The sequence below is a fragment of the Ostrinia nubilalis genome, chromosome 4, assembly GCF_963855985.1.
Source record: "Ostrinia nubilalis chromosome 4, ilOstNubi1.1, whole genome shotgun sequence".
Taxonomy (NCBI): domain Eukaryota; kingdom Metazoa; phylum Arthropoda; class Insecta; order Lepidoptera; family Crambidae; genus Ostrinia; species Ostrinia nubilalis.
In genome coordinates, this window is record NC_087091.1 from 2,691,432 (window position 1) to 2,711,958 (window position 20,527).

Sequence of the window (20,527 nt, forward strand, 5' to 3'; positions counted from 1 at the left end):
GTCTTCGTATGGCCTGCGTCGTGCGCAATCGCGTGCCTACCACACCGTAAGTTCCTGTGTTCTTACCAAAATAAATAAAAAATGCCATCGTGTGTGTTTCGAAAGTGTACCAATTATGACTCTAAAGTAAACAAAATACAAGGGATCTCTTACCACATGTGATTATGCAAAATTATTTAGTATTTATATTTTCAATTATTTATGCAAACAATCAAGACGCCATGCGCCATGTTCAAGTTAAGAAAGAGAAAGCGATCTTGTTTTGACGTTAGAGCGATAAGGATGCGTGCGCTGCGGACATAGATTAGTTAGTGCACAATCGTTAAAACTATAGCTATCTCTTTCATTTGCGTGCTATTTCGTATCTTTTGTTTCACTTATCAGTTACATTTGTCAATGTGTGCAATTTGGAATAGCTCGGCACGGATTAAAATCGTAATTTCTATGAACGTAACATATCTATAGTTCTTTAATATCATTGGTCTCATGGAAGTACATTAAATCGTGAGCCCAACCTGTATGCACCTAGCGTTGATTTCTAACGATTTCTAAATACTTGGTGAAACTCAAATGTCATCAACATCATTGACAATGCCCCACGCTATGCGTTCGAAAGTGCATTTTGCGTGTGTGCCAGCGTCGTGTCACCGTGTTCCTGCCGCGATGGATTCGTGTGCGCCGGTTTATGCAACGGAATCAATCCGGTCGCGCGTAACTGCTGCAATTTAGATAATTGCTTCGCTGCGCTCCAACTGGTCGCGGTAATAACGCTGCCTATGGGTATAGGAGAAATATACACGGTAGATCCGCACCAGTACCAACTGGCAAACAGCTTTATATTCTATTTGGAGGCTTTTCAAATAGTCCACTCTACAAGAAAATACTTCAGCCTTAAAATCTTAGTCATGATCAAATCAAAATGTACTCATAGCAAAGGGATATTCCTTTAAAAGTAACCTCTTACGACGATATAGCTTTGTCGGTAGCAAGCTTACTGTTTTCCCCTTTCTTATGGTGCAGTTCTATCGTACAGCGAACAAATCAGTAACAACATAATCGTCCGTAAGTCTATGGAAATAGGGCGAAGTGTTATTCAACTTTAGTAGATCGCTGTACGGTCGCCTGATGTACGCAGCCGGATGTATTTTTTGCATGTCACGATAAAGCAAGCAATTTAATTGTAAATTTAACTAGATTTTACCGAACAACTCGTGCGTCAATCATAACTTTAACGTAATCCATTATGCAGTTAATTCAAGGTCCTCAGCGATAATTCTAATGTTTCGCTGACCCTTAATTTATTATGCATTAACTTGCTGGTTTGCAATCTTTTTCCTTTTAACTTCAAGCAAAAATCAGAAACGTTATAAAATATGCTGTTTAGCTGGACTAATAAAATTTTGAACAGAATATTCCTACAACTTATCATTTATCAAGCCTTTTAGTCTGTATTGGGTTTTGTTAAGGTTTTCCGGACTATTTTCAACAATGGCGATGTGGTCAAGGTCATAGTGTCGCGGCAGAAAACATTGAAGTGAAAATGTTTCTGCAAGGCGCAAGATCGCACGAGAGAGAATAGTGTTGTACGACACGTCTTTGGTTTATCTCGCGCAAAGTTGAACTACTGTCAAAAGCTCGTATAGTTCGTGCGCGAGTTGAATGCACTTTATAGAACACAAGCAGCCGCCCGCGACTTCCTACGCGAGGATCCCGTTTTATCCCCTTAGGTGTGGTGTTTCGTAAAATCCGTTCTTAGTGAGCACCTACGTTCTAAAAGGAACCCCCATGCAAAATTTGAGACTCCTAGCCTAGCACTTGTAGTCTGAGATTTCGTGATGAGTGAGTGATTCAGTCAATCAGTGACTTTTCGCTTTTATAGATATAAGATTTGGCTTCTAGCGCTCTGCTTTCAACTCGCTCGCGATATTGTCAGGACAGTAGTTGTCGACTCACCCTTGGGCATGCAGGCGAGCTCCCGATGCAGGCGCTGCTCAAGGTCATCCACAGCTGCGGCGGCGGCGGCGTCTAACCGCTGCGGAGACAGCTCGGCGCCGGCGGAGGAACCAGAAGACCAGTCGGGCGCCGATTCCGCGGCGCCGGCGCCGCCGCTGCCGCTGTCGTCGCCGCCGGCCGCGCCGCACTGCCGCTTTCGGTACTCGGTTATAGAGAGCTGTAGGGTTGGGAAGACATTTGAATATTTAATGCTATGTACAAACAACATTCACCAGAATCGCTAAATTCAAGTGGCAGTGGGCGGGGCACATAGCTCGTGGAGCTGATGGCCGCTGGGGCAGGAAAGCTCTTGGGTGGCGACCACGAGCTGGAACGAAGCGTGGGCAGGCTTATCCCACTAGGTGGACCGAAGATCTGGTGAAGGTCGCGGGAGGTGCCTGGATGCGAGCGGCGCAGAACCGGTCTTTGTGGAAATCCATAGGGGAGGCCTTTGTCCAGCAGTGGACGTCTTTCGGCTGAAACGAACGAACGACGAACGAAAATCAACGTTCAATGTAAGAAATGGACGAAATGGGTTACATTTGGTCCTTGTAATACATATTGCCAGTGCGGTTTTCCTCAATTCTTTTTGATATTACTTAATTAAAGATCAATTGATTTCTATTTCTAATTGAGGAAAGACTTGTCGTTACTCAATTTGTGCCACTTCTCACGTTTTGAATTGTGATTAATTATGTAGTCATTCAATTTAATGTACTAATTATTATTCATTCATAATTAATTGGCAAAACCACAAACAATGACATCATAAATACAGACATGAATATATGCACATCATTTATAGAGTAAAATGGTATGTTTTTTGAGTGATTAAATTCTTACTTAACAATAAAACCATAAAAAGTACAACAGTAATTCAATAACATTTCATGATTTATATTTTTATAACAGTTAAGTTCACTCACATGTTTTAGATAAGTGGTTGTAAATAAACACACATTATAATAAAATTATATCATACATGGCAACTGAGCAGATTCAATGTAAACATGTGCAGGCTATTAGACATCGAAGATACACAAGATAACATAAATTATCTACTTTTGCCAACATCATAATAATTATTTATTGGGATTGAAACCATCAACTGTTGAATTTTGCAATTCTACGTGCTCGGTGACTGGACTGTAGATTAAATGGCTAACTGCACAGTGCAATGTTTAAAGGGCCTTCTACAATAATGCATCAAACACAAAGTTCAATGGTGTTCTTTCATATATCTGTGAAAGCAATACATACATTAGGAACAGGTTTAAACCCACCCTAATGTGTCTGCTTTATCTGTCTTATAATAATAATAAACACATTCGCTTTAGCACTAAACAACAAGTCATATACCTACTTAACAACTGCTTACGTAAGAAACAGCTGAATTCATTATCAATGAAAAGTATTTCTTAATGACACAACCTCAACGCATTGATAACGTCCATCTTATCTAGAACCTTGATCCCAATAAAACACAACAAGTCGGTTTGTTGAATTTTGAATACATTTGTATCGCATAAATAGATTTTTTCTTATAATAGATGCTGTCTCAAACGATGAATAATTTATTACACATTAAAACAAAGGAGGTCGATGCTACGGACAGATACACGTGTATAATGGGTGCTACTTATAACAGGAGTAAATATTAAATCTAGGTGCATGGAGTTCTTTGAAACCTCTTTTATTGGTGACAATAACAAACAATCTTACTAGAAACAAGCAGTCTTACCTTTCTTCTGACGGGCTTGGGTTTCTCAACAGGCGGAGGGTTTAGGCGGGGGTCGTTATTGCGCGGGCAGTAGGGCTTGGCCCCGGCCGGCTTGGGCGGCGCCAGAAGGCTCGCCTTGTTCGAACTCTTCAGCACTCCCGACAGAATCACACTATTATTAGAGTCCATATTGTTCACTCGCGTCAATATCTCCTGGACGCTTTTCAACTCGTCCACTGGCGTAACACTGTCCTTGTCGAATAAGCTACTGTCTAAACTTGTAGTCCTGTCTATCGCACTCTTTATTATCGACATGCTGGGCACGTTTTCGTTGATCGGGCCGGGGTCCACGTTGAAGGACTGCGTGATGTTGCTGAAGATGCCCGAGAATAACCCCGTCGAGCTGAAGCGGGAGGAGAACGGCAGCGTGGAGTTGTCGAGAACCGACGGCCGCTCGAGGCCGCCGATCGGTTTCGGCTCCTCCACTTTCTCGACGACGGGCGAGGCAGGCCGGATGGCTTGGATGACTTTTATCATCGGTTTCATCGGCTCCTCCGGTAAAGGTATCGTCTCCGGTGGCGGGATTAAAGCCACAGGCGGCGGGCTCGGCTCCTCGGGAAGGGGTATGTTCTCGGGCGCCGGGAGAGGTATCGACTCGACCGGAGGCAGCGGGATGTTCTCGGGCGAGACGTGCAGCTTGTCGTCGTGTATCGAGTTGCCCATCTCGTCCTGCGCGTCTCCGTTGATCTCCGGCGACTTCGAGTTGGAGTCGTTCTCGGTGCGCAGCTGAATACTGATCTGGTCGTCGACCATGTTGAGATCGAAGTTCAAGTTCACCTTCTTCCGTTTCTCCTTCGGCGGTTTTTTGTTCCTGCTTTTGAGTATGAGTATGTTTTCCGTGTGAAACGAGTGGATTTTCTTCTGGATGTCGTCCATCTCGTCCCGCTGCGGCGACGAGTTGCCGCTGGTGTCGGCGGACTGGCAGCTGTTGGGCTTGTCGGTCGGGCTGTCGATGCCTTTCACCTCGAGGTTGTCGTTTTCCTGTATCTTGAGCTGCGTAGGTATCGTGGTGTCGATCTCCATGGGGACCACTTTGGTGTAGTTGGTGTCCTCGGTCTCGACGTTGTTGTTGTTGGTTTTGAAGTCGTCGGGTTTGAGGTCGGGGGGCAATTCGTCCTCGGGCGTGGGCACGCCGATGATCCTGCGGATGTGCTCGCTGTCGGCGGCGCCGAGGCTGACGGCGAGCGCGTCGTGGTCGGCGCCCTGCTCGTCGGAGCCCTGGCCGCTGTCGGAGCGCGTGCGGTCTCTGCCGTAGATGCCCTCCATTATGTTCCTCATTTTGTACTGTCTGCTGTACGCTTGAGGGTCGTCCTTTACCGGCGAATCCTCGGACGTTAACACGGGCGAAGCTTCCTCGTGGCACTGCAAAAAATTTACCATCAGTAAAAAGTTCCTTTACACGGAATGTTCAAAGAGAGCTCCAAAATAAAGACTCACAGGCACAATGATGTTCTGTTCGCAAGACAACGATTCCCTCGCTAATCTTCTCTTCTTTAACGGTGTCACCATTTCGTTGGGGGGAGATTCTGAAACAAATACATCTGAATTTAACATAGTACGCCTGAGCTCTATTATGATCGACTGTGAGCTTTGGCCAGGCTAAAAGCGCGGGTACGGGCGCAGCGTGTCGTACCAAACATATGAAACGCGAGTAGCACCCGCTCACGTGTCATATACAGGGTGTCACGAAAAGTAGTGTCAAGTCGATGCCCAGAGGTGGAGCATCACTAGGGCTAATCACCGTGACTTGATAGTTTTTGAGTTATGGTTTTTTTACAACGTACAGGATTTTAGTTTACATTCGTGTTATGGATCATGAATGTAAATACTTCTGAATCAGCTAGGTCTAGTATTCATCTAAAAATAATAAAAAATCGGAATGTAACTTGACTATTCGCGCCACAGTGACAAAAAAGTGCCTAAGAACAGAATTTCGAACAATCATAACTCGAAAACTAAAAAATCGCGGAACATACATGTGAGTGATTTGGATAGCCCTAATGATGCTGAATCCCTGAAGTAGCAGGTAGGCGCTGGATGCAAGCCGCTACCAACCGTGCGATGTGAAGTCATTGGGGGAGGCCTATATTCAGCAGTGGACGTCCTATGGTTGAAATTATGAATGAAGTAACTCTGTAACCTATTACTGATATCGTGAAACGAACCTGTAGGCTTCGGCTTGACACTTTTACGACCTTAGTCTCTACTAGACCTGTGGTTGACTGGCAGAGAATGCCACTGTACAGTTTTATGTGCAAAAGTATAAATAAATAATACTTTTTTTTTCAAAAACACCCTGTATTCATTACGCGCGCTTCCAGCCTGGCCTCGCTCGATCCCACACGCACCTGCGGAAGGCGAGTCGCTCTCCTCGCTGATGGCCTGCCGGAGCCAGCGCTTCTTGGCGCTGTGCTGCGGCTGCACGGTGGGCGCGGCTTCTGGCGTGCTACGGGTGACCCGCCTGGCCTTCTTGGGAGGCTTGGAACGGTCGCGCGCCGGAGTGCGTGGCGGCGACGCACTCGGATCGTCCTCGAGATCGTGCCCCGCGCTCAGGTCCCCTATCATGGTCGATGCGACCTGGGGACAGAAGAATGTTACTAAAATCCTATTGAAAACACTCTTCACCAACTTTCGACAGCTAAACAGTACCTATTTAACATCGTAACTGCATGATCATTATTCAACGCCATAAAATACATGATGTGAATCTTCAAATCCAGTTCCCAAGAGGCAGAAGTACCTAGTTTGGGAACGGCTATCATAAAATTGTTGTTTATAAATAAGTGATTATTGTGATTATGTATTTTTTCCTTCACAAACAGTCTTCAGTTGTAACAATAACTCTGGGGCTCATACCAAGTGAATTAATTCTCTTTTCTAACAAAATTAAACTATTTACACTAACGTATCAGGAAATTCAGGAAAGATTGGTTTGTATGAATAGGCCTCCGAAACTTTGCAAAATTATTTTACCATTAGAATCCTACATTAATTACTTCTAACATAGGCGGTACGAAGTTCACTGGGCCAGCTAGTTTCTCTATAAAGGGGAGGCGCAGACCTTTAAAGAGGGCGCGTGTACTAAGTATGAAAAAAAACCTGCGATTGCTGAGAGAATGCATTCCAGACTGCTCGATACGACCAATAAATCTTGAATGGAGGAGGGGGGCGCGGAATTTTTTGTATGGTTGAAAGGGGGCGCGTCTTAAATAAGTTTGAGAACCAATGCTCTATAAAGATGACTCCCATCTCAATACCCTGCAACATACCTGGACAAGGCTCTCGAGCGAGGGCGCGGCGACGAGGGCAGGCCGGTAGGGCGAAGGCGTCTTAACTCACCAGCTCAAAATGGCTTCCATCTCAATACCCTGCAACACCTGGACAAGGCTCTCGAGCGAGGGCGCGGCGACGAGGGCAGGCCGGTAGGGAGAAGGCGTCTTAACTCACCAGCTCAAAATGGCTTCCATCTCAATACCCTGCAACATACCTGGACAAGGCTCTCGAGCGAGGGCGCGGCGACGAGGGCAGGCCGGTAGGGCGAAGGCGTCTTAACTCACCAGCTCAAAATGGCTTCCATCTCAATACCCTGCAACATACTTGGACAAGGCTCTCGAGCGAGGGCGCGGCGACGAGGGCAGGCCGGTAGGGCGAGCGGTAGGGAGAAGGCGTCTTAACTCACCAGCTCAAAATGGCTTCCATCTCAATACCCTGCAACATACCTGAACAAGGCTCTCGAGCGAGGGCGCGGCGACGAGGGCAGGCCGGTAGGGCGAGCAGTAGGGAGAAGGCGTCTTAACTCACCAGCTCAAAATGGCTTCCATCTCAATACCCTGCAACATACCTGGACAAGGCTCTCGAGCGAGGGCGCGGCGACGAGGGCAGGCCGGTAGGGCGAGCAGTAGGGAGAAGGCGTCTTAACTCACCAGCTCAAAATGGCTTCCATCTCAATACCCTGCAACATACCTGGACAAGGCTCTCGAGCGAGGGCGCGGCGACGAGGGCAGGCCGGTAGGGCGAGCGGTAGGGAGAAGGCGTCTTAACTCACCAGCTCAAAATGGCTTCCATCTCAATACCCTGCAACATACCTGGACAAGGCTCTCGAGCGAGGGCGCGGCGACGAGGGCAGGCCGGTAGGGCGAGCGGTAGGGCGAAGGCGTCTTAACTCACCAGCTCAAAATGGCTTCCATCTCAATACCCTGCAACATACCTGGACAAGGCTCTCGAGCGAGGGCGCGGCGACGAGGGCAGGCCGGTAGGGCGAGCGGTAGGGAGAAGGCGTCTTAACTCACCAGCTCAAAATGGCTTCCATCTCAATACCCTGCAACATACCTGGACAAGGCTCTCGAGCGAGGGCGCGGCGACGAGGGCAGGCCGGTAGGGCGAGCGGTAGGGAGAAGGCGTCTTAACTCACCAGCTCAAAATGGCTTCCATCTCAATACCCTGCAACATACCTGGACAAGGCTCTCGAGCGAGGGCGCGGCGACGAGGGCAGGCCGGTAGGGCGAGCGGTAGGGAGAAGGCGTCCGCTCGGGCGAGCGCCCGACCCACTCGGTGGCCATCGTCTTCTTGGTCTTGGGCAGCTTGAAGGCGGACTCCACGGAGCCCACGGCCGCCTCGACTAGCAGGCACGCCGAGCTTAGGCCGAGGTCCTGTGAGACGTGGATGAAGATCGTAAGGGAGCTTCTTACGGTACTATAGTCTGGTCCGTGAGCATAGAATTTTGTCCAATGACCCCTAGCTACCCATCCTTATCGCTCGCGCGTAATTATATTGCTGTCGCGACTGTGCGACTGGCACCCGCAGTGAGTGTGCGCGCGCGATCGCAACATAATGAGGGCTATCGTTTTAGCGCTCACCAGTTAGCGCCACTGTAGAGTAAGGTCCTGTCACTTGCTAGTAGCGAAGACAGTGGCACCAATTGGTGAGCGCTAAAGTGGTAGGAGGACTATCGCATTTGCACTTATCAAGATGGCGCCTCTGTAGAGTAACGTCCTGTCAATCGCCAGGGGTGCCAACTGTTAAGTATAAAAACGATAGCCCTCATTACGCGCGAGCGATAAGGATGGGTAGCTTGGGGTCATTGGACAAAATTCTACGTGCTCACGGACCGGGCTTTAGCACGTTTATCGGGCAACGCCACTCTTGTAGCGGAGTTTTGAGCTGACACTGTGTAGGTTTGTTGTCGACACAAGAAGATCGTATAATAGAAAGAAGTTCACGGTTGTAAAAAAACTAATTTTTCTTTACCTCTGGTAAATTCAAGAGGGTCATGCTTCTGCTATGGAGACTAATGTAATGTTAATGATTATGGAGAACATCGTTTTTTGTATAAACAATAATTAAAATACTCAAGGCACAACTCAATTTTTTTAAATGTTTTTACTAAAGAGTAAATGCCTTTTTGTAACATTTCCATGCCCTTTGGCTCAGAATATGTAAATTTTATCATCATCATTTCAGCCATAGGACGTCCACTACTGAACAGAAGGCCTCCTAGATTTGCACAATGGCTATATATTTTTAAGTTGTGTCAAAATGAAAATTGATACAGCACAGTGTTATTCCTGAAAAATGTGTCTTATGCCCGTTTTCACCATCAATCCCTAATTTTTAAGTGACCCCTATGTAAACAAAATTCCTGTTATTTGTTACCATAGGGGTCACTTAAAAATTAGGGATTGGTGGTGAAAACGGGCATTAGTCTGTATGTATATTTTATGCAGTATAGGTTAGTGTCCGTGACTCCCACTCGGCATGGGGCACACTGAAAACCAGCGTCGTGGCCTCCCTCACCGGGGGCCACGGCATATGCTGAGTGGGGTCCCATTGCGATGGACATCGCTGTGCGACAGGGTGGCACTGCTCAGTTTTACTTTCACTTTCATTGTATGTTTTATGTCACCTATGTCTTATTTACTTTTTTCTATTATTTACATCTTTTGTCTTCTGTGATGTCCATGGCAATAAATGTTTCTTTCTTTCTAGTCTAATTGTGTCGTCATTTGTCTACACTCACCTCATGCGCCGTGTCGGTGACCGCTGGATGCGGTTCGGGGTGTGAAAGGGGGTGCGGGAGCGGGTGCAGCGGCGCGCGCGGCGGCGACAGCGGCGGGCCCTCGTCGCCTGACGTCACCATGTCGCTGTCGGCCGAGTTTAGTCGCCGCCGGTTGGATTGTGACGTCGTGCGCGCGCGGCCTTTGCGTCTGTTGAAGAGGTGGCAACTTGTGATCCTTGTAAAGCCTCTGTGAGCACGTAGAATTTTGTCCAATGACCCCTATAGCTACCCATCCTTATCGCTCGCGCGTAATTATGTTGCTGTCGCGCTCGCACACTCACTGCGGGTGCCAGTCGCACACTCACTGCGGGTGCCAGTCGCACAGTCGCGACAGCAATATAATTACGCGCGAGCGATAAGGATTGGTAGCTAGGGGTCATTGGACAAAATTCTACGTGCTCACGGACCGGGCTTTAGATTACACTCGAATATTTGTGATCTCTATACTTTGGCACAGTGGGACAGTTTCAGTTACTCATTACTGATCATGTCGTCTCGTTTTATCGCATTAATTACTATTTGATGAAAGCGAGAGAAAAAACAAATAGGTAGTTGGAACTGAAGCCTTCTGAACGTGGTGTACGGTATTTGTATGGTACACAAGCAGGTGCTGACCAGCCGAGTATTATTCAGAAGAAGTCGCAAAATTGACATGTTTTCCTAAATAAACAAAAAAAAAAGATCAGGAAATGGAGGTAAAATAACAATGAGTCTCGAATAACAACCTAACGGTATTTTCATTATTTACTTACTATATTATGAATATGAAACATTTTTTGTGAATAAGTATATGAAATAAATTTAAACTACATAAACATATTGTGTTGGTTTTTTTTAACATGTACTCAAACATGTATAAGCTATGTAAACATTGTACAAACTTGCGACTCTTCTTATAATAGTAAGCCCTTTAAGTAAATACTAGGTTTTGCCCGCGGCTTCACCCGCGTGAAATTTCGTTTGTCACAGATCGTCATAAATTATAGTCTATATGTTATTCTGGGTTATAAACAATAATACTGTAAAGTTTAATTAAAATCCGTTCAGTAGTTTTTGCGTGAAAGAGTAACAAACATCCAGACATCCAAACTTTCGCATTCATAATAAATAATATTAGTAGGATTACAGTAGGAACAAATAATTATGGACTCTATTTGATATGTAATAAGGTCGAAAATAGACAACACTCACTTGCGGCGCCTCTTGGTGGCGGCATGGTCGTCATCGTCGGGCGGCGGGTCGGACTCGCGGCGCCGCTGCCGCTCCTTTACATAATCATGGACCCTGTTTGATATGTAATAAGGTCTGAAATAAAACAACACTAACTTGCGGCGCCTCTTGGTGGCGGCATGGTCGTCGTTATCCTCGCGATCGGCGCCGGGCGGCGGGTCGGACTCGCGGCGCCGCTGCCGCTCCTTTACATAATCATGGAACCTGTTTGATATGTAATAAGGTCTAAAATAACAACACTCACTTGCGGCGCCTCTTGGTGGCGGCATGGTCGTCGTTGTCCTCGCGATCGGCGCCGGGCGGCGGGTCGGACTCGCGGCGCCGCTGCCGCTCCTTTACATAATCATGGAACCTGTTTGATATGTAATAAGGTCTAAAATAACAACACTCACTTGCGGCGCCTCTTGGTGGCGGCATGGTCGTCGTTGTCCTCGCGATCGGCGCCGGGCGGCGGGTCGGACTCGCGGCGCCGCTGCCGCTCCTTTACATAATCATGGACCCTGTTTGATAAGCAATAAGGTCTAAAATAACACAACACTCACTTGCGGCGCCTCTTGGTGGCGGCATGGTCGTCGTCGTCGTGATCGGCGGGTCAGACTCGCGGCGCCGCTGCCGCTCCTTTACATAATCATTTTTTTTTATGTGACAGGAGGCAAACGAGCAGACGTATCACCTGATGGTAAGTGATTACCGTCGCCCATAGACACCCGTAGACCCAGGGGCGTTACAGGTGCGTTGCCGGCCTTTAAGGTAAAGATACGCTCTCCTCTTGAAAGCTTGCAGGTCGTATCCGTCCGGAAACACCGCAGACGAAAGTCCATTCCACAGTTTGGACATCATAGACCCTGTTTGATAAGTAATAAGGTCTAAAATAACACAACACTAACTTGCGGCGCCTCTTGGTGGCGGCATGGTCGTCGTCGTCGTCTGGCGGCGGGTCGGACTCGCGGCGCCGCTGCCGCTCTTTCACATAATCATGGACCCTGTTTGATAAGCAATAAGGTCTAAAATAACACAACACTCACTTGCGGCGCCTCTTGGTGGCGGCATGGTCGTCGTCGTCATCGCGATCGGCGCCAGGCGGCGGGTCGGACTCGCGGCGCCGCTGCCGCTCTTTCACATAATCATGGACCCTGTTTGATAAGCAATAAGGTCTAAAATAACACAACACTCACTTGCGGCGCCTCTTGGTGGCGGCATGGTCGTCGTCGTCATCGCGATCGGCGCCAGGCGGCGGGTCGGACTCGCGGCGCCGCTGCCGCTCTTTCACATAATCATGGACCCTGTTTGATAAGCAATAAGGTCTAAAATAACACAACACTCACTTGCGGCGCCTCTTGGTGGCGGCATGGTCGTCGTCGTCATCGCGGTCGGCGCCAGGCGGCGGGTCGGACTCGCGGCGCCGCTGCCGCTCCTTAACCTCCTGTTTGCGTTGTTGTGCCTTCTCCATCCGCTCAAACGCTTTCATTATCGCCTCCATTTTGCGCTCCTCTCGAGTCTAGAAGGAAAATAGACCTTAGGGTATGGGAGTAAAGTTGGAATTGTGTTGAAGCGTGATTAAATTTGGTGCGTTCACACCGAGCGAATGAGCTCGCGAGTCACGCTCGAATTCTTCTTGCTCACTCAAGAGGTTGACAATGCGCCCAGTGTAAACGCACCTATTAAAATACCGGCAATAAAAGAATGCAAAAAAAAATGCTTACCATTTTCTTCTTGTCTTTATCTTTGCTGACAGTTTGTATTTTATCCTGAGAGTCGTCAGTCTTGTCATCCAAGCTGTCCTGATTGACGCACGTGCGGCTGGAGCGCGATGAGCGATCGTGACAAGCCGATTTGGCGGCAAGTTCCCGCGTCATCGGTCTTTCGTCCTCAATCTTCGGCTCGATTTTCGGCTCCGATTTCGGTTCGTCCTTCGGCTTTCTCTCCCTCTCCCGTTCTTTCTCCTTCAACTCCGGGAGTTCGGGCTTCTCGTCGTCGGACGAAACGGGCTCGGGCTCAGGTTTCACCTCCTCTTTTATAACTTCTTCAACTTGAGGTTTCTGAGGTTTCGGTTCTTCAATAATCGGCTCCGGTTCCGCAGGAGCCTTCACTTTTTCAATGACAGTTTTCAAGACCGGCTCCTCGGGCTTCTCCTCAACTATGGGCTCGGATTTGACAAAGTCTGGCTCGTCGATCTCGGGCTTCAGCTCCTCTTTGGCGATAAGATCTATCACCGGCTTCACGTCCTCCACGACGGGCGGCTCCGCTTTGAGCGGCTCGTCGCAGGCCAGCGCGGCCGGCAGCGGCAGCTTGACCGGCGACATCGGCGGGTACTCGTGCTTCACCGGAGACTTCTTCTCGGTCTTGATCGGAAGGCTCGGGGGAAACACCTTGACGGGCGTCGACGGCGGCTCCAGGGGCGGTGACATCGGAGAGGATGAGCTAAGGCACCTGTTTCTACTTCTCTTCTCTCGGGGCGGGTAATCGACGCTCTTTCTGGTCATCATCGGGCTGAGGCCGTTGATCTTGCAATGTTTGGGGTTGCCGCACGCGCACGGCTGCTTGCTGCCGTCCGTGTCGTGGCCGATGGTTATCTCGGTGTTGGACTGGATTATACCTATGGTCACGAGATACACGTGCAGGGCGCCCTTGACGATGCAGTGCTGCAGTTCCGCGTTCGGCTTGCACGACCTCCGGACGAATCGGGCTTCGTTGCCGTACGTCCTCGTGTCGATGCATATCTGAGTGTTGTCTTTGGGCAGTCTGTAGAAGAACACGAACGGTCCCGGCTTCTGACTTCCGGCGCGGGCGGAGTTCTGAAGCTGGGGCCGGTGCTGGTTCGACAGCATGTACTTGCCGCGGAGTTCTATGATCGGAGTGTTCTCCTTGAGGTCCTTGGTGGCGATGAGTATCTTCCCGCCGGCGTGCGGGACGTTGGTGCACAGGTGCGCGGTGACGGCGGACGCCATGTTGGGCGTGTTGCCGAGCCGGCCGCTGTACTTCACGATCTTGGCGCGCAGCTCGGGGCTGTAGTGGTTGGTGACGGCGAGCTCGAAGGCCTCCTGCCAGTGGCTGGCCTGGCTCGCCACGCCCGAGGCGTACTTGCTCCGGTTCATGAGCATCTCCTTCTTGCGCTTGACGCGCTTCTCGACCAGCTTCCGCTTGGCGCCCTTGCGCACCGCCTCGGCCTTCCTGGGCCGCTTGGGGCCGCGCTTGGGCAGCGCGAGCGCCGGCTGCGGCGGCGGCGGCAGCGCGGGCAGGCTGGAGTTGTAGGTGGTGACGCACGCGCCGGAGGTGTCGGTGTAGGTGGTGACGGTGAGCAGGCGCTTGCGGCGCGGGCCGGGCGCGCGGCCGTCCGACGAGTCGGTGTCGGAGGCGCCGAGCGCGCTGAGCTCCTCGCGCTTGCGCAGCTGGATGGCGCGCGCGTGGCGGCGGTCCACGGCGCGCGGCTGGCACAGCGCGCACATGTAGGCGTCGGGGATGTTGGCGCGGTCGACGCCCATGCAGTCCACGTGCTGCCACTCGCCGCAGCGGTCGCAGCAGATCATGTAGCCGTCGTCGTGCGTGAAGTCGCAGATGCAGCGCGTCCTGCCCTCGTCCTCGCCCTCGGGCGCCGTTTCCGTGTCGCTGCCGCCCTGCGCCGGCCGCTCGCCGTCGAGCGACGAGATGACGGAGGCGGCGTCGTCGTCTGGCGCGGGCTGCGGCGGCGGCTCGGGCGCAAGCGGCGCGGCGGGCGGGGCCGCGATTATTGGTGCGGCGACGGGTGCGGGCGCGTCATGGGCGGGCGCGGGCGCGGGCACGATGACGGGCGAGGTGCGCCTGAGCGGGCTGGCGGGCGCGGGGGCGGACGCGGACGCGGGCGCGGGGGCGGGCGAGGCGGGCGCGGGCTGCTTCTGCGCGGGCAGCGAGTACGTGTGGTCCAGCATTATGAGCGCGAGCGACTGGAACGAGTACCGGCGCAGCTCCTCGGACAGGTTCGGTCTCTCCTCCATTCCTATTATGTCGTCGGCCGTGAGTAGGGTCGATTTGTCCCCGCTGAAAAGAAAGAAAAGCGTGTCAGTACACGAACATAAAATTTTATGAGGCATATTTTTGAATTTTCGTACGAACGAAGATCACTCACAATACGATCCTCCTCTGGTTGTTGCCGCTCGGTTTGATTTCCAGCGGTTCCTCCGCGGGCAAAACTGTCGGAGCGGGCGGGGAGTGGGTGACGATCGCGGGCGGCGCCGGTGCGAGCATGAGCTTGGGCTGCGACAGCGACTGCAGTATTTGCGCGGTCAATTGTTGATTGGCCGACACCTGGGACACCGTAGTGAGCGGGTTGTCGGCTGTGCCATAGGTTTGAACGTAGCGCAGGTTGGGGGTGGCGCCGGATTGGACGTAGTGGGGCGCTTTGCCCAGGCTGGTGCTGATGGGCGCGGTGGAGATGAGCACGGGCCCGCACGGCGACTGGAGCACGAGGCGCTCGCCTTTCGCGGGAAACTTCTGCAACGACATCGGCTGCGGAGCCTTATTGGTCGGACTGCCGACCTTCTGTATTATCTTCGACGGACTCGCTTCGACTACGCCGTACGCCGGCTGTTGCGCCTTGTACGTCACGCTGGCAACGGGCCAGGTCTTGGTCTCGGACTTGTTGACGGTCCCGGTCTGCTGTATTATTTTGATCGCCCTCGACTGATTCTTCTGAGCGGACACCTGGCTCGAGCTCTTCGAGCTCTTGAACGTGTTGACGGACTTTCTTCCCGAGTGGACCGACATCTTGTTGGGCCCGGACACGACGCGCGATAAAATATGGCATTGCGTGTTCCCGGACGATGCGGCCACCATAGCGTTTATGTTAGCACCGTTGTTTACTTTGTTCAGCGTTTTGTTTAAGTTTGTGCCTTTCGCGAAGGAGTGGCTGTAGGAAACGCTTTTCACTGGACTGCTGTTCAGTACGTTGGGTGATAACGTCGAACACCCGATCAACGACTGGTTCTTCTGAGGTTTTGTGCAAAGCACCGAGTTACCTAAATGCTTCTGGGACACTACGTTGGGACCCAACTTATAAATATGATTCTGAGTTCCGTAAACAGGGGTTGTGATCTCTTTACTCTGAGTGATATACTGTTGGGAATAGTTAGCACTTTTGGGAAGAGATATATTGCTTAGTATTTGAACTTTCGAAGTCTTAGGTCTGCTAATATAACTAGTTTCTGTAACGATATTCGCTCTGCGGCCCGCCTGGCTGGCGTCATTAACGTAACTGTCGCTTATAATTATTTGAGAAACGCCGGCCTGTGGGCGATCCTCGTCGTTCTTACTGTCTGAAGTTGCACTGGTAGCAAGGATTGTGGGCAGCCATAGAGTTTGGCCCCCAGAAACGTCTTGAGAGACATTGTGTATCGCTGTGATGTTGGCCACTGACGGATCAACATTTATTGTGAAGTTCTGGGGCAGTTTCGCAACGTTGTGTACGATTGCCGTATTCAAGGGGGCTTGAATGAGTGTTGCTGAGTTTTCAACATAGTTGCCATCGTTTGAGTCATCTGCTTCTTGTATTATGGGGTAGGCAATGTGACTCACATTATCGATAGTCTCCTCTATTCTGACAATCCCAGAAATGGAGTCTACTGACATCTCTGTATCACACCTTTTCTCAGCGATGTGATATTCTACTTCTTTATCTACTTTGTGTACAGATTGAATAATGCTTTCAGGATTAGTGGAGTCTGGCTCTGGGTCGCCCTCAGTGGGAGACAGTGGAACTGCCCTCAAGACAGGGGGTCTAACATTTGGTACGTTCATAGTATCTGTTAGTTTATGTTCCAATACATGTTCATACACATTTTCACTGGAGGTGGCCGGCCCGTAATCCTGTAACAAAAAATATTTACTTTAAATATTCCCATACTTAACATCTGGGTTAGTTACAATTGGAATCAAATAAGAAATGTGTTTTGTTGTACCCATTACTGGAAATCATACAAAGATACACATAATTTAAGAGTCACAGAAATTACACATTTAAAACAATACAACAACATGGCTAGCTGTTTTTGTCCCTCATCTAATGAATTTATTATCATACAATCAACATATATTGCATTGCTAGTACCGACTTGAATAATGGAGTAACATTCATATCAAATGCCCCCATTCTGAACTAGTGATGATAGTAGTATGCTAAACAAACATTAAAAAGTAATCTCTACTCACCAACACTAAACTAAAAAGCTGGAAATAACTAAGTCATTATTGAAAGGGATATCAATGAATACACTTCAGATTTCAATTATTTATTTTACACAATTGTCAATTCTTCAACACAGCCACATAACAATAGTCAAATTGTGCTAAAATATAAATTTGCAAGCAAAAAGCAGAAAAAGTACCAGCATAAGAGAAACGTTGGAACAATTTTCATTCATAGACCTAGGAAACTCAAGTATGTAAGTGTTACCTTCAATGTTATGGGAAGAAATTAAGTCGGAAATGCGATATTCGGAGGTCTACAGACGCATTTCCATATAATGCCTGTGTCAAGTAGAACAAAGTGATGTAGTAGGATTTAGTGAGTTTAATGTGTTTAGTTGATGAAAATACTTATTGTACTCACTTGCCGGGCCACTGGTTCATATTCTGATGTAGCTGACATACTGTAAATACTATCATCTTGGGTCAAGCCCGAGATGACGCCTTGGAGAGCACCTCGGCCTCCAAATTTATTTCATGTGACTGCAATTGAAAATTGACTCTTTAGCCATATGTCTTCTAAATCATCACGTACACGGGCACTGCAGATCATAATGCTCTTCGTGAAATATTTTTAGTTCAGTACAACGTTATATACGACCCTCGAGGTCATTGTTCTAGAAACATGACGAAATTAATTTTAAAATGTGCCCCACGGTAAAACAATACGATATACATAAAATTATTCCACCAAAATAGTAGTAGAAGCGCAATAAAAGCACTAAATATGTGAATAGGTTAATCTACTGCCGCCATTATTGTCGCACGGAAACTGAAATGTCTCGCTAATAAACATCAAAAAAAGTAAACACTAACCTAAAATAAAGCTCATCATGAACATTTCTGGTTGGAAATGCAAATTTCATATTCATAATGGGATTCTAAAGTGATCAAGCCCCCTTAGTAACAAAGGGATGAGAAATATAAGTACCTACGTACGAAAATGAGGTTTGTATATTTTTATTGAACATTTTTAAATAGTAATGACTTACAGTAGAAATATCACACATTTTTATGAATTAGAACACTAAAAATATTAAGTATTTATGGAATATGACAGCATCACAATAGCCAGGGACTACGAAATCCAGATGTAAACACTTTTATTAGAAAATACTAAAATAATTCATTACTAACCTGTGCGGAAAAGACTTGAAAACACTTACAATGTAGCGAAACAATTTCCATCAAATAATTGCATATCACAAATGAAACAGGCCTCAAAGTTCGTAACTACGACCAAAACATTCACAAGAGTCGAAGATGGCGGCCATTGCATTTTCTTGATACAAAACAACGGGGTCTCACGAAACATGTCCAAGTACTTGTTACATCCGGTTAGATTGAAGACTAATTATGAAAAGACAAATTATTTAGCTGAACATAGAAAATTTGTAATTGTAAGTTTACATAAAATATTAAATTGTGAATTTTAAAATAAATTAAACTATTTTTTGGCGTTGAATTATTTTTTAACAAATAAAAGACGTATTTTTGAATTTACTTTTGTCTCTGGCTAGAGTAATAACTTTTTTTTTCATACGTCAGAAGTATAGACTATAGTTTTACTTTTTTTTCTAAATTGTGTTTAATTCTTGGCAAAGACAAAAAAAGAAGCTCATTATTGCTTATGATATTGTTGCCATAATATTTTTTTATTTATTTATTATGAGCTCATTATTAATTTTATTGAGCTCATTAGAATTCACGTCATGAAACTTTTAAAAAACTGAAACCTACATTTTTGTAAAAAGCCGTGTTTTTGCCTAATTAATCAATATGATTTTTCATGATGAAATTGTGAATTATTTTACGCTAAACCGTTCCTGGATGACTTTTATTTAAAAGTTATTGAATCAATTTATTGTTGAATGTCGACATGTTTTTGTTGATTGTGTAGGGCAAAACACGCCTGAAGACCCAGCTTTATTTCATACTTGGGTATTTCGCCAAAAATGGTCAATTTTGCCTAAGGACAATGACCAAAAATGTATGGAGTGTGGTCCAAATGTCCACCACTAACGAGACCTATGTAGTAAAATAGTCTACTAAATACTGATTCATTATAACCAAACCGCAATCGAAAATATGCTGTCAGTAAAAAGTTATGACTGAATGAAAAGTCTGTTTTTTACCTTTTCGTCCGAAAAATGTTCTTAATATCATTATATCCATTGCACATTTTGAACTTATCTACGCATGTTATGTCATGTCGCATGTGGCGCTGGGTTATAGATGAATTTTATTAAATAATAATGTGCCTACAACTTTGTACGCGTGAAAATAGTTTGAATAATATTTCCCATTTTTACAACATTAATTGTCTTTACTGCTCCGCCCCTATTGGTTGTAGGATGATGTTATTTATCCTAAAATCATCCTTGATAAAGGGGCTATCCATAACAAAAAAAATTTTTCAAATCGGACCAGTAGTTCTTGAGATTAGCGCGTAAACTACTACAATTTTTAAACGGTCATAACTATTTACTGACAGCTTATTTTTTTTTCGTCCTATACTGAAAGTTAATCTCTATTTAACCTTCTCGCTCGGGAAACGCGCAAATGTGCGCGCGACAATGCTACTATCCGTTGGCTCGGGGCGCGCGCATATGTGCGCGAGAACGCTACCGATTTAAAAATGCGTTTCTAGTTCTCTATTCCTTTCTTATTTATACGAAGTGATTACGAGAAAAAAGGAGACAAAGAACTGCTCCTCAATTTGACATCATAAACTTTCATTCATTCAAAAACAAATATTGAGAAATGAAGTGCTGACAGTTCAAGTCTTTCCCGCGAGTTCGGTCACGTTTGTGCTTGCATATTTGCATATTTTGTTTCGTGATTTCAAGTGCTTTTTTGCTTTGTAATAACACAAGTGGGTGTAGCGATAAGAAAGAAACAATATTTCTTTGTGTTGTCGTTATTTATTACTTCCTTTGTAGTGGTTATGGTGAAATTATGTCCTAAACATGGTGGATTGGTTCTAGCGACTTTCGTATGTTGCATGACAAATTTTATTGTTATCAAGTATTATTTAGTGCAAATATTTGTAAATAGATCTCGTAATGAATATTTTCAACAATTTTTGCATAGTTTCATTTCAAATCAATACTTTATTAGTTCAAAAACAATTGCTGAAACTTGAGAGAACTCTAAACCAAAAAGTATGGATTTGTTTCATTCAATATAATACTAAAATTTTGTGTGAAATGAAAAAATCTGGTGATATTATCATAATTATTATTTATTTCTAA

General features: G+C 47.0%; 1 protein-coding gene across 1 annotated transcript; it reads right to left on the reverse strand.

Moving 5' to 3' along the window:
- Nucleotides 1-1,415: 1,415 nt before the first annotated feature.
- Nucleotides 1,416-18,560, reverse strand: LOC135071322 (uncharacterized). The gene is made up of 22 exons (XM_063965115.1): nt 18,440-18,560; nt 17,638-17,756; nt 15,160-16,895; nt 12,761-15,071; nt 12,383-12,555; nt 12,233-12,340; nt 12,083-12,190; nt 11,945-12,040; nt 11,450-11,557; nt 11,302-11,409; nt 11,154-11,261; nt 9,789-9,975; nt 8,224-8,421; nt 8,102-8,173; nt 7,980-8,051; nt 7,858-7,929; nt 7,736-7,807; nt 6,121-6,349; nt 5,210-5,298; nt 3,734-5,134; nt 1,954-2,170; nt 1,416-1,546 (listed from the first exon to the last, which is right to left on the reverse strand). Exons 2-22 carry the CDS (start codon nt 17,674-17,676, stop codon nt 1,416-1,418), a joined length of 7,635 nt encoding a protein of 2,544 aa, XP_063821185.1. The 5' UTR covers nt 17,677-17,756; nt 18,440-18,560.
- Between the last annotated feature and the right edge of the window lie 1,967 nt (nt 18,561-20,527).

Coding starts and splice junctions, on each gene's coding strand:
- LOC135071322 (XM_063965115.1), bottom strand. CDS start 17,676: ATGTCAGCTACATCAGAATATGAACCAGTGGCCCGGCAA. Junction 12,341..12,382: donor GCCACCAAGAGGCGCCGCAA/GTGAGTGTTGTG, acceptor CTTATCAAACAG/GGTCCATGATTATGTGAAAG. Junction 5,135..5,209: donor AACAGAACATCATTGTGCCT/GTGAGTCTTTAT, acceptor AATTTTTTGCAG/TGCCACGAGGAAGCTTCGCC.